We start from the raw sequence: 13,296 nt of genomic DNA on the forward strand, positions 1-13,296 counted from the left end.
CAAGGACTACTTTGGTTACTTGGAAAGGATAGCTCACAAAAGCATTCATTTAACTATCTGAGAGAGTTAGTTTAGGCACCATGATCAACTCTGAGTTATGTCAAAAATAGAATGTGTAAGAGCCTACAAAATGGTTGTCGGTTTTTGGATGAATTGTTAGAAAATATTAAGGAAATATTAACAACCCTCTTGTAGTAAAGTAACAGTTTTCACCTCTTTGGGTTGGCAACTTTAAATGAAAGGAAAATAAATGCACTTTATAAACAACGATGGACTTGCCAGTTCTTAGTTGTTTTTATTCTTTGTCGAGAAGCTGATTATCTGTTCCTGTGTGAATAATTGATGCTAATCCAGTTATGTGCTTGGAACTTTCTGTACGGCTCACTGATCAGAATGTGAGAGAGAGGTCCTTATTCAAAACTGTGACAAATACAGAAATACAAGTTTTACATTTTATTTTTCCAGTTCATTGTGGAAGACTGAACAAACAAATGATACAAGTTTCTTGTGAATAGGATACATAATATGCGCCACCTCTACTGTTTCATTTATGGTGCTCTCTCCAAGCTTTTCATCCACTGGGCTGACTGACACATCATGTCCCAATCACGTGAATTATTTTCTTTTTGTATAATCATTCTGAACACACATCATAGTAGTTTAATTAACAATTGTTTTGACTTCATTTGGGTTGAAATCAATGGCAGTGCAGTACGGTGCATCATAAGACCTATTATTTAATATGCAGTCTTATCCAATGCAAGCAAAGTTTGCCAAGAATTAGATATAAATAGTGAAGAACTAGAGATGCAAGTTTTGAATTGAATCGTAACTTTGTCTATAATACCAAGTCAACCTAACTCTTAGATTTGATGTCTGTTTCTGTTGTATAATTTTATATATTTTATTTTTAAGTGTTAAATATTTGTATTGCATATAATTTTGTTTGAATTTTGCTAATTTTCATTTGAATGGTTTATTATAGCCAATATTTGATCGGATTGGTCTTTATATAGGGGTTCTGTTTCTGTAAAGATATTTGATTCAACTTTGATATTTAAATAGAACATATAGTTTTTATATATTTTTTTAAATTTAGAGATACAACACAGTAACATACCCATCTGGCCCAAGACCCCATGCTGCCCAAATAGACAAACAACTTGCAAACCCCATACATTTTTTGAGAATGGGAGAAACCAGAGCACCCAGAGGAAATCCACAAGGCACAAGGAGAACGTGCAAACTCTAAACAGCCAGTGATAGATTCAAAGATAGGTTGCTTGCTCTGTAACAGCATTGCACTAACTGTTGTGCTATCTGTGCTGCCCTTAGGCTAAATGCTAAGTTGAAATGTCCATAAACATTGAATCGAAATTTGGGAAGGAGATGCAATTCTCATTTACAGAATGGACACCAGGAACCCTTGGGAGTTGGTTTCCCACTGATACTCATTCCACCTGCCCAGTCATTCCTTAAAACAATTCCCTCCTGTCCCATCTGCTCTTGCTTACTGGGTTTGGTACCTTACTGGCTGAAAATGTTCTCAATGCAGTTTAGAAATTTTGTGCCACTTGTACCTTGTACACTAATTAAATCCCAGTTAATTTTGGAGTAATTGAAATCTCCTACTTTTTTAATTAACTCGCAATTAACACCACCAAAGTAAATTAAAACTAAACTAATCTTTCAACCAGTAAAAGATTAAAATAATCCTACATTGGATAATTATTGCTTACAGTGCTGGAGGAAGCCATTCAGCCCATTATGTTTGTGCCAGCTCTCTACCAGAACTCTTCCCAAGTTCCTTACATCTGCCCATTTCACCAGCCTGTTTATATTCTTCTGCAATCTACCTAATTCCTCTTCATATTTCACAATGTTGGCCAGTATGACATCACCTGCAACCTTAGAAAATGTCGTTTGCCCAAAAAGTGAAATGACCCAAATATCTAAACTTAGAGAATACCACTTTTCACTTTCCTTTACAATTCACCACAACCTACAGTCATCTGTCCCTGTCCCTTTCCTGCCTGTGCTTCATCTTTGTGGAGAAACTTGTCACATGACACCTCATCAAAAGCCTTCTGGAAGTCCATGAACATAACTCTGATCACATTGATGTACTACTTGTGTCAATAATATGTGATTTGGATTACAAAATAATCCACTGCTTTGGGTACACAATCCTATTTGGAGGCTTATAGAATAATGAATAAAACCTGCATATTGGGAAAATAAGACAATGAGCCAAATAAGAAATGTGAGAATATTTCTGCATTTTTCCTATTGATTCTGTTTCCACCCGTTAAATATGGTAGTTGGAAAGATATTGGAATCCTCAAGGACGAGGTTATGAAATACTTTGAGGGGCATGGCATGATAGGTCCAAGCCAGAATGGGTTCATGAAGGGAAGATCCTGCCTCACCAACCTATTGGAATTTTTTGAGGAAATCTCAAGTAGGGTGGACAAGGGGGAGGCTGTGGGTGTTATGTATTTGGATTTTCAAAAGGCCTTCGATAAAGTGCCGCACAAAAGGCTGCTTAATAAGATGAGAGAGCATGGAATTACTGGAAAAATAATAGATTGGTTAGAGCATTGGCTGATAGGTAGGAAGGAAAGGGTTGGAATAAAGGGATCCTATTTTGGTTGGTTGCCTGTTACTAGTGGTGTTCCGCAAGGGTCGGTGTTGGGGCCGCTTCTTTTTACAATGTATATTGATGATTTAGATTGTTGATTAATTGGTTTCATGGGTAAGTTTGCAGATAGGTGGAGAGTATGAAGTGTAGAAGAAATTGAAAGCTTGCAGAGAGAGTTGGGCAGCTTAGGAGAATGGGTGAAGAAATGGCAGATGTGATATAATGTGGAGAAATGTACGGTTGTGCATTTTGGTAGAGGAAATAAATGATCAGATTATTATTTGGATGGGGAGAAAATTCAAACCTCAGAAGTGCAAAAGGACTTTGGGGTCCTCACGCAGGATAACCTGATGGATCGGTGTTAATAAAGGCAAATACTATATTGGCATTCATTTCAAAGGAGATTGTGTATAAGAATAAAGAGGTGTTGATGAGACTCTATGGGGTTCTGGTGAGACTTCCTTTGGAGTACTGTGTGCAGTTTTTGGCCCTATATCTTAGAAAGGATGTAGCAAGGTTGGAGAGTACAGAGGAGATTTACCAGAATGATTGCAGGGATGAGAAGGCTAACATATGAGAAACGCTTAGCGGCTCTTGAACTCTATTCATGAGAGGGGATCTCATAGAAACATTTTGAATAATGAATGGATTGGACAGAGTAGATATAAATAAGATGTTTTCCCTGTTGGGTGATTCCAGGACAAGAGGGCACAGTCTTAGAATTTAAAAAGTACCAATTTACAACTGAGATGAGGAGAAATTTCTTTAGCCAGCGGGTAATGGATTTGTGGAATTCATTGTCACACGCAGCTGTGGAGGCAGGATCATTGGGGGAATTTAAAGGGGAAATTGATAGGAATCTAATTGGTCAGGGTATCGTGGGATATGGGGACAAGGCCAAATCCTGGACCAAGATGCAAGAACAGTTTAGCTCAGGGAGGTTTCATGGAGCATACTCGGTGAGCCAAATCGCCTGCTTCTGTTCCTTTTTCTTGTGAACTTGTGATCTACAGGACACTGGTTGGTTATTGTGCTTTTTGTTTGCTCCTAAATTAACCCAGATAAATTTGGCATTGATTCTGAAGTTTGGTCTTTGTGGCTGCTTGGAATGCATGTACATGAAATCACAAAAGTATATTGAGTAACATTATGGAACTGAGGACTGATTTTATTACACAAAAATTATTTGGATTCTCCTTTGTGACTTTAAGACAGCTAAATTAGGTAACTAACCATACACAGTTGCTTACCAGTTGTCTTGGGGAATGTCACTCATCTTATCTAGTTTGCATCTACATGCTTGCATTTGGTGCTATGTTCCCTTCTCTTCAAGCAGTTCCTCATGTTCCTAGTTTTAATAATGTTGATTCTCATGCAGTGGCAGGCCTGGGGTTGATAATGGTTATAAATGGCTTTGGGCTTAAGTCCATCTAAGTTGCTATGAATTTTGAAACCTGTATTGTACATAATTTTGCTCAGGATTAATCTTGCAATAGGTTTTGTGAATTGACTTTTTTAAATCCCACAGTTGCTGTGTAAGGCTAGCTTTGCTTTTGAAAATGTATAATTTATGCCATTCATAATTTTAGATTCTTCTTCAAGGAGACTAGTGACAAAATATAACTTTAGTTTTATTGTTAAGTGCTTTAGCAAATGTAGCAGACAGCCAGTGATCTTGTTGTCCAATGATCTGTAGACATTAATCCTGCTCTAAAGAATTTCAGGCAATTTCCGTTTCCTTTCATTGCCAAGCATCCCCTTGGTGTAAGTCAGGAGTTCTGACATTGTAGCCAATTTTCTATGTGGATCTTTGTGCTCAAAATATTTGTCAAGTTACAGCTCTTCACGTATCTGTGCATGATGAGTTTTTCAGGAGTCACCAATTATAATTGAGAGATGGTAATGTTGTTGCTGAAGCAAAATCATGGAAAGAAAACCAGGGTCTATGCTTTGAATTACAAGAAAGGTGTAATTTCCCTTTCCTTAATGCAAAAAGCCTCACAGATAAGTCAGATGAACAGAGACCATGGATCTCCAATCACGGAAATCTGGTTGATGGAAGGGAATGACTGATAGCTCAATGTGCTGGGGTGTCGAGGTTTTAGACACTTAGAAAGAAGAAAATATCTGTTACTTTGGGTTGCATGATAGGCCTCCAGTATATTCAGAGATTGAGTATGATCATCCCTCTGGGTTAGAGAACCCCAAAGATTCACAAACTTGAGCGAAAGTTTCTTTTGAATAATTCTATGTGTTTGACCTTTTATTCCTGGAATCAGAATCTCAACTTGCCAACCAGGGAAATAGATGGTTCAGCACCTATCTCTTCAAGTCGTGTAAGTATTTTGTATTTCAAAATGATCACTTCTCAACCTTCTACTGCAGCTTTATGGATCCTTTGTGCTCAAACCATCCTCACAGGAATCAATCCAATGAATCTTAGCATGGGTGAAGCATAGACAATCTCTTAAGGAGATTAAAACTGTGCAGTACTCTAGGTTTCATCAAATATTTTTTTACTCCAGGACAGAAAAGATAAAACAGGAAAAGTTAGGTTAGGCAGCGAAAGTAAAAAATCAGAAAGAGCAAGGAGGGTGAAAAAAGCAAATCTGAAGGCTTTATATCTTATTGCAAGAAGCATTCGGAACAAGGTAGATGAATTAGCTGTGGAAATTGAGATAAACAAATATGATTTGATTGGGATTACAGAAACATGGCTGCAGGGTGGGCAAGCCTGGGAACTTAACATCCCGGGGTATACGATATTTAGGAGGGATCGGCAAGAAAGAAAAGGGAGTGGGGTAGTATTGATGGTGAGAGAAGGGACCGACACGATTGACAGGAAGGATATTAACTCAGAAGATGCGGAATCTATATGGGTAGAACTGAGGAATAGCAAGGGGCGGAAAACGTTAGTTGGGGTGGTATATAGGCCTCCAAATAGTAATGTAGAGGTGAGGGAAGGCATTAAAAGAGAAATTAGAAAAGTGTGCAATAAGGGAACAGCTGTCATCATGGGAGACTTTAATTTGCATATAGATTGGACTAGTCAAATTGGTAAAAATACAGAGGAGGAGGAATTCCTTGAATGTTTACGGGACGATATGTCGAGGAACCAACTCGGGAGCAGGCCATTTTAGATTGGGTATTATGCAATGATAAGGGGCTAATCAGCAATCTTGTTGTGCGAGGCCCTTTGGGTAGGAGCGATCACAATATGATCAAATTCTCACTCGACATGGAGAGTGATGAAATTAAAACCGAGACTAAGGTCCTGAATTTAAATAAAGAGAATTATGATGGTATGAGACGGGAGTTGAGTAAGATTGATTGGGTGGTGTTTATGGGGGAGTTGACTGTGGATAGACAATGGAAAGCATTCACAGATCTAATGGAGAAATTGCAAAAATCGTTTATACCGGTTTGGCATAAAAATAAACCAAAAAAGGTGACTCAACCATGGATAACAAGGGTAATTAGTGACAGCATTGGGTCCAAAGAGAGAGCATATCAATTGGCCAAAAAAAATACTGCAACCAAAGACTGGGAACAGTTCAAGATGCAGCAAAGGAGGACAAAGGGATTGATCAAGAGAGCAAAAATAAATTACGAAAGTAAGCTTGCGGCAAATATAAAAACCGACTGCAAAAGCTTTTATAAATATGTCAAGAGGAAAAGATTGGTGAAATCCAGAGTAGGTCCTTTGCAGTCAGAATCAGGGTAATATATAATGGGGAATAAGGAAATGGCAGACCAATTAAATTCTTACTTTAGTTCTGTTTTTACAAGAGAGGATACAAATAACCTCCCAACCCAAGGATGTTGGAAAACATAGAGACTAATGCAAGGGAGGAACTGAAAGGAATCAGTATCTCTAAGGACATGGTCTTGGGGAAATTGATGGGATTGAAGGCAGATAAATCCCAAGGGCCTGATAATCTACATCCTAGGGTACTCAAGGAAGTGGCCATTCAGATAGCAGATGCTTTAAGAATTATTTTCCAGAACTCAATAGACTCAGGATCAGTACCCATGGATTGGAGGGTAGCTAATGTTACCCCACTATTTAAAAAGGGGGGTAGAGAAAAAGCGGGGAATTATCGGCCAGTGAGCCTTACATCAGTAGTGGGCAAAATGATGGAATCCATTATTAAGGATGTAATAGCGGAGCATATGACTAGCAGAGAAGGGATCGGACGGAGTCAACATGGATTTACAAAAGGTAAATCGTGCTTGACAAATCTATTGGAATTCTTTGAGATGGTGACAGGTAAAATAGATGGGGGAGAGCCAGTGGATGTGGTGTACCTGGACTTCCAAAAGGCCTTCGATAAGGTCCCACATAAACGACTGGCTTCCAAAATCAAGGCTCATGGGATTGGGGGCAAAGTATTGATGTGGATTGAGAACTGGCTGGCTGGTAGAAGACAGAGAGTTGGGATAAATGGCTCGTTTTCTGAGTGGCAGGCGGTGACCAGTGGGGTACCACAGGGATCTGTACTGGGACCCCAGCTGTTCACAATTTACATTAATGATCTGGATGAGGGGATTGGATGTAATATCTCCAAATTTGCAGATGACACTAAGCTAGGAGGGGTTGTGTGCACGGAAGAGGGGGTCAGGAAGCTCCAGTGTGATTTGGATAAATTGAGGGACTGGGCAGATCCATGGCAAATGGACTACAATGTGGATAAATGTGAAGTTATCCACTTTGGTAATACAAACCGGAAGGCAGGTTACTATTTGAATGGCAATAGATTAAGAGATGGGGAAGTGCAGAGAGACCTAGGGGTACTTGTACATCAGTCTCTGAAGGCGAGCATGCAGGTACAGCAGGCGGTTAAAAAGGCAAATGGTATGTTGGCCTTCTAATCAAGAAGGTTTGAGTATAGGAACAAGGATACCTTACTGCAGCTGTACAGGGCCTTGGTGAGACCCCACCTGGAGTATTGTGTGCAGTTTTGGTCACCTTATCTAAGGAAGGATGTTCTTGCAATGGAGGGAGTGCAGAGGCGATTCACCAAGCTGATACCTGGAATTGCAGGAATGACTTATGAGGAAAGATTGCGCAAATTGGGATTGTACTCGCTGGAGTTTAGAAGATTGAGAGGGGATCTCATAGGGATACAGATGGGATGTTTCCAATGATGGGAAAATCCAGAACCCGGGGCCATGGTTTGAGGATAATAGGCAAACCATTTAGGACCGAGATGAGGAGGAATTTCTTTACCCAGAGGGTGGTGAATCTGTGGAATTCATTGCCACAGAGAGCAGTAGAGGCAGGTTCATTAAATATATTTAAGAGGGAATTAGATATATTTCTTCAGTATAAGGGTATTAAAGATTGCGGAGAGAAGGCGGGAACGGGGTACTGAACTTTAAGATCAGCCATGATCTCGTTGAATGGCGGAGCAGGCTCGAAGGGTCGAATGACCTACTCCTGCTCCTATCTTCTATGTTTCTTTGCAATAAAGAATAATACATTATAACCCATGGTGTTCAGCACCTATGGGAATTGGTAGATTGGTGTATTTCTCAGTTGTTTGAGACCTACTCTTACAATGCTTAACTAATAACTTGCATTAAGAATAAACAGATTAAAATACAAAAATATTCTACAGTACTTACATTGAACAAATGTCACTTGGAGGAATTTATAAACCTTAAAGCATTTTACTTAATTTTAGTTGCAATGTTTGAAAACATTTAACCATTGCTGTATCTGCAGTTCCCCCCCCACCCATGGAGCCGCCCAAAAGATGAACAATAACATTATAGATAATTAATCGCTCCTCCCTCAAGTTTACAGATAAAACCTCTGACTGGGATGTCTCTTACTAAGGATAAGGAAACACTTTGAGAGAGTCACCCAATGGTAAGTGGCATGAACCAGCTCTTCATCCTGGGAGATGACATTGATGTTGTACACAACTTTATTCAAACAGCTTCTACAAGTAAAGCACGACCAAGGCACTTATACAATTTTAATTTGGTGTATTTTATCCTTATTTATTTTAATCTTGTTTTTTTTTCCTTCATAATTTTTGCCAGTCGCTTGAGGCTGCTGGTTGCTAGATTTCCAGATACCAGGGATTTTACTGTATATTATTTGACTTCCTAATTCATTGGTTCATCTGCTTGACAACAGTGATGTATGTGAAACCCCAAAATCTTGTGTTCACCAACATTTAATGGGCTCCAAACTTCCAAAAAGTATTCTGTTATTTTGTTCTTCCTGAATGTGGATAATTTCACGCATCCCAAGTTATGCATTATCTGCCCTTCCATTCTTAGTCCCTTAATTTGTCTGTATGGATGACCTCTGCATTCAGGTTGGGGGTTGGGAAAGCTGTTCCATTTTTAGAATACAGTTCATATCACCATTTTCTGTAACACAAAGCGATGTCAACTGTACATGCTTCAGGGAATAAGTTGAAAAAGTAATTTTCTGTTTGTTTTATTTTTATCCACACAAATTGCTAAGAACAGATTTTTATTGCAGATATTTTGATTGTGAATTCTATAAGAGTGACTTTCCTTTACCTAAACTGTTATAATATGGGGGTTGCCTTTATCCCATTGTAGCTTCTTTTCTCTTTCCAATTTACTTTCTTACTGACATGCTTGTGATATATGCATGCATTTTTTTAATCAAATTTTTGTCCATCATCCAGAAATCAAAATATTTCTGAGGTTGAAGGAGCGAAAAGATCTCCCCATCTACATTTGTTTCCCCAGTGTTGAGGAGACCACGTTGACGAGTAGAGGTACATCACTGGTTCAGCTTCAAGAGAGTTTGAATCTAGTGATTATGGGAAGGGAAGAGGTACAGTACAACTCTGATTATCCGAAATAGTCGGAGCTGGGCCTATGTCAGATGAACGTTTTATCCGATATAACCATATAACCATTTACGGAGCGGAAACAGGCCAAGTCGGCCTTTCGATATCTGGTCATTTTTTTTAAAAACAGCCCAGTAGCAACAGCAAACCACTTGTATCAATGTTTAAACATCAGCATTAAATTAAAAATGCTGGCCGCAACATCTCTGCCAATCACCAAATCTCCGTTGCCGCTGATCCCCGGGGAGGCTTCTCGGGCCGATGGAACCCTCACTGGCGAGTCAGCGGGCTTCTGTCTCCCAGGTCACCGGAGCTCCCAACGTCTGGGTCCTGACTCCAAATCCTCCCCTAGGCCTACTGCGCACACAGACCGGGGAGTCTGGTGTGCATGTGTGATAGTAGGCCAAAGGGAGGGGTTGGAGTCTGTGATGGGACCTCTAGTGTGCCAAGGAGGGAGGAAGTGGAGGGGAGGGAATGCCCCTGAGCCCGAGGTCCCACTCTTGTCCAGGAAGCTTGATGATGCCAGGACAAAGGATTCTTCCCACCGCTTGCGGTTGGGAGACAGTGGCACACAGTTTGAGAGGGAGAGTTGGAGAGAAAAGTCGATAGGGGAAGATAAAGACGAAATGGAAATAGAGAGGGGAGGGATTTACCTGAAACAAAGACAAATGTTCTAATTTCAAGCTGAGTGAATTTATTTTCAACCTGTGAGGTCAGATTGGCTCCAAAAAATTTTTTGGATAATGAGGATTTTGGAAAATCTGATTTCAGATGATCGGAGTTGTATAGGTTACGTTTTCTGTAGTTGCACAGGAAAGTTCTGTGAGTCAGTGCCATTGTTATTTATATCATTCACTCTCCTGGTTCACCGAACCATGTCATCCTTTTCTAGTAATTTAAAACCAGCCATTTTTCTAATTTTTTCCAGTTTTGATAAAGCGTCATTGATCTGAAATATTAACCCTCTGTTCATCTCCACGTGCTGGATATTTCCATTGCTTTAATTGCACCAAATTGCCCAAATGCACCAATTATCCTGCAAACCCCAAACACTGTACGTTTTTGGAGGGTGGGAGGAAACCGGAGCACCCGGAGGAAATCTACATGGACATGTGGAGAATGTACATACTCCTTACACACAGCGCCAGATTCAAACCGGGGTTGCTGGTGATATAATAATTATGCGCTAACCACTACGCTGACCGCGCTGTCTTGTGGTACAATTCTGCTTTTATTTCATTTTAAGGCATCTCTGTCTTTCAGGCTTACTACTTAAGGTACATTTGCATTTCAATTGGACTTTTGTTAAATCCAAAGCTCCCATATACACTTGACTCCAAATGTTGCCAGATTGAGATGAACCGCTGCTGGGTCTCTAGCCCTAAGTAGCTACAGTATTATAAAAGTTAACCAACATGGTTCTTGTGGCTATTAGTTTTTCAAAATGTGTTTATTGTTTTTTTTAAAAGATTTTTGAGAAACTTGAGAGTTTATTCATGAATCAATTCAATAATAAATTTCACTTGCTTTGTTTGTTGGGCTGACGATCATTTTAATGTTGCAGTTTGTTTTTTGCATAAGAAGGAGGAGTTTACAAGCTGACAGCATGGTTGGAGATGATAAACATTATAAACCCATTACTCTGGTAACATCTGAGCATGTCGTCACACTTTAGAACAGTGCTTCTCAACCTTTTTCTTTCCACGCACATACCACTTTTAAGTAATCCCTATGCCATCGGCGCTCTGTGATTAGTAAGGGATTGCTTAAGGTGCTATGTGAGGGGGAAGGAAAGGTTGGAAATCACTGGTCTAGACCCAATTGTTACTGAAATATTTTGCTGGAGAAAAATTGTCATTGACTCATTGCCTTTGGAGTTATGAAACCGTGCACATACCGAGTCAATTAGGTCCGATTAAAACCGTGGTTTTCAAACTTTTTCTTTCCACCCACATAAGCAATCCCTTCTTAATCACGGAGGGCCTATGGCATAGGGAATACTTAAAGTGGTATGTGAGTGGAAAGAAAAAAGTTGAGAATCATTGCTTGAGAAAATTAGAACCAAGTGCAGAAAAAGGTCCTTTGGTCCACTATTTCTGTCCTGACAATGGTTCTATGGTAGCTGAGATTTGGATCATGTAAAAGTTTGAACCTGTACTTGGTAAATTATGTTAGTATAGTTATAGGAAAGGACCATTCACTCTCATGAATTTGTATTTGAAGTCTTAAAATTTGTCCAAACTTCTGGAATACCAGTCAGAGTTCAAATTTATTGTCAGAGTGCATACATGACATCATTTACAATAGGTCAGGCATAATTTCTAATTATCAATAATTGTAAACTGTACTCAAAGAACTGTAAACAAATTAATGGTGCAAATGCAGAAGTATAAATATTCAGAAATAAATAATGAGCAGAGTACAAGTCTCTGAATGAATTTGTTGTTCAGGAGTGTGATAGTTGAGGGGTAGCAACTATTCCTGAACCTGGATGTATGAGTCCTGTGGCATCTGTACCTTCTTCCTGATGGTAGCAGTGAGAACAGAGCATGTCCTGGGTGATGTAGATCCTTGATAATTGTTGCTGCTCTCCGATGGAAATATTCATGTAAACGTTTTTGATGATGGGGAAATACTTGCCTGTGATGTACTGGGCTGAGTCCACTGCCTTTTGTCGGGCTTTCCGCTCAGAAGTATTGGTGCTCTCACACCAGACCGTGATGCATCCAATCAGCACACTTTCCACTACACATCTGTAGAAGTTTGCCAAGGTTTCCGGTGAAATACCAAACTTCCACAAACTCCTGAGGTGTAGCACCTCCTGAGCGAAGGTGCTGGCGTGCTTTATTCACAATGGCATTAATAAGATGGGTCCAGCACAGGTCCTCCAAGATAGTGACCTACAGGAATTTGAGGTTGCTCTGATCCTCCAATAATTACTGGATCATATACCTCTGGGTTTTCTTTCCTAAAGTCTACAATCAGCTCATTGGTCTTGATGACATTAAGTGAGAGGCTGTTGTTAGTTCAGTACATTTCCCCATATCCGAAAAGCTTGGGACTGGGCGTCTTTCGGTTATTGTTTTTTTTCTGTTTAATGGAACAATGGCTTTGAGCAGCTCAGTAGCATCAGCAGAATACTTGTATCAGTGGTTAAACAACAATAAAAAAAAGGCATGCTTTTCAAGCATGAAATAATGTTTAATATGTACCAAAAAATCAACGATCTCTGGTTATAAAATACGATATTTGCAATTATATCTTTGTACAGTACACGAGAACTCTGTTGTTATTAAAATGGCGCCAACATGTGCAAGTTGGATGATAAATTTTTTTCAACTTGTGATGTCATGTCGGTGCTGCAAAAAAGTCCAGTTAATGGATCATTTTGATTAACGGAACTTTGGATGAGGGGAAATGTACTGTACACCATTCAGCCAAGTTTTCAATCTTCCTTCTTTAAGCTAATTCATTGGCAAGTTACAGTGGTGTCATCTGCTAACTTGTATATGGTGTTGTTGTCGTATCAAGCCACATAGTCATAGGCATAAAGTGAATAAAGCAGAAGGTTACGTACACATTCAGTACTAATGGAGATTATGAAGAAGATGTTTTTGTCAATCCTGTGGTCTGAGGGTGAGGAAATCCAGGATCCAATTGCACAGAGGGGTATTGAGGCCCATATCTTGAAACTTGCTGATTAGTTTTGAGAGGATAATGGTGATGAAAGCTCAATAAAGAGCATCTTGATGTATACATCATTGCTGTCGAGGTGTTCCAGGGTTTTGTGAAGAGGCAGTGAGATAACATCTG

The 13,296-nt window shown here is 39.6% G+C and overlaps 2 protein-coding genes across 7 annotated transcripts in view; one reads left to right on the top strand and one right to left on the bottom strand.

Moving 5' to 3' along the window:
• LOC138742504 (large ribosomal subunit protein P2-like) overlaps nt 1-13,296 on the bottom strand; it is a 479,457-nt gene that overhangs the window by 337,544 nt on the left and 128,617 nt on the right. The gene's annotated exons all lie outside the window — the stretch shown is intronic.
• The window catches only part of mrpl23 (mitochondrial ribosomal protein L23), a 49,946-nt gene that overhangs the window by 29,367 nt on the left and 7,283 nt on the right, over nt 1-13,296 (top strand). For 2 of the 6 annotated variants that reach the window (XM_069896821.1, XM_069896843.1), the window contains exon 5: nt 4,921-5,199. The exons of 1 other annotated variant lie outside the window; for it this stretch is intronic. In XM_069896821.1, coding sequence (XP_069752922.1) covers nt 4,921-5,100 — 180 coding nt within the window. In that variant the 3' untranslated portion in view covers nt 5,101-5,199. Of the gene's footprint in view, nt 1-4,920; nt 5,200-8,369; nt 8,517-9,315; nt 9,409-13,296 lie in introns of those variants that run through there. 3 more of the 6 variants (XR_011344176.1, XM_069896853.1, XM_069896852.1) reach the window with 3 other exon arrangements.

The sequence above is a fragment of the Narcine bancroftii genome, chromosome 1 (assembly GCF_036971445.1).
Source record: "Narcine bancroftii isolate sNarBan1 chromosome 1, sNarBan1.hap1, whole genome shotgun sequence".
Lineage (NCBI taxonomy): Eukaryota > Metazoa > Chordata > Chondrichthyes > Torpediniformes > Narcinidae > Narcine > Narcine bancroftii.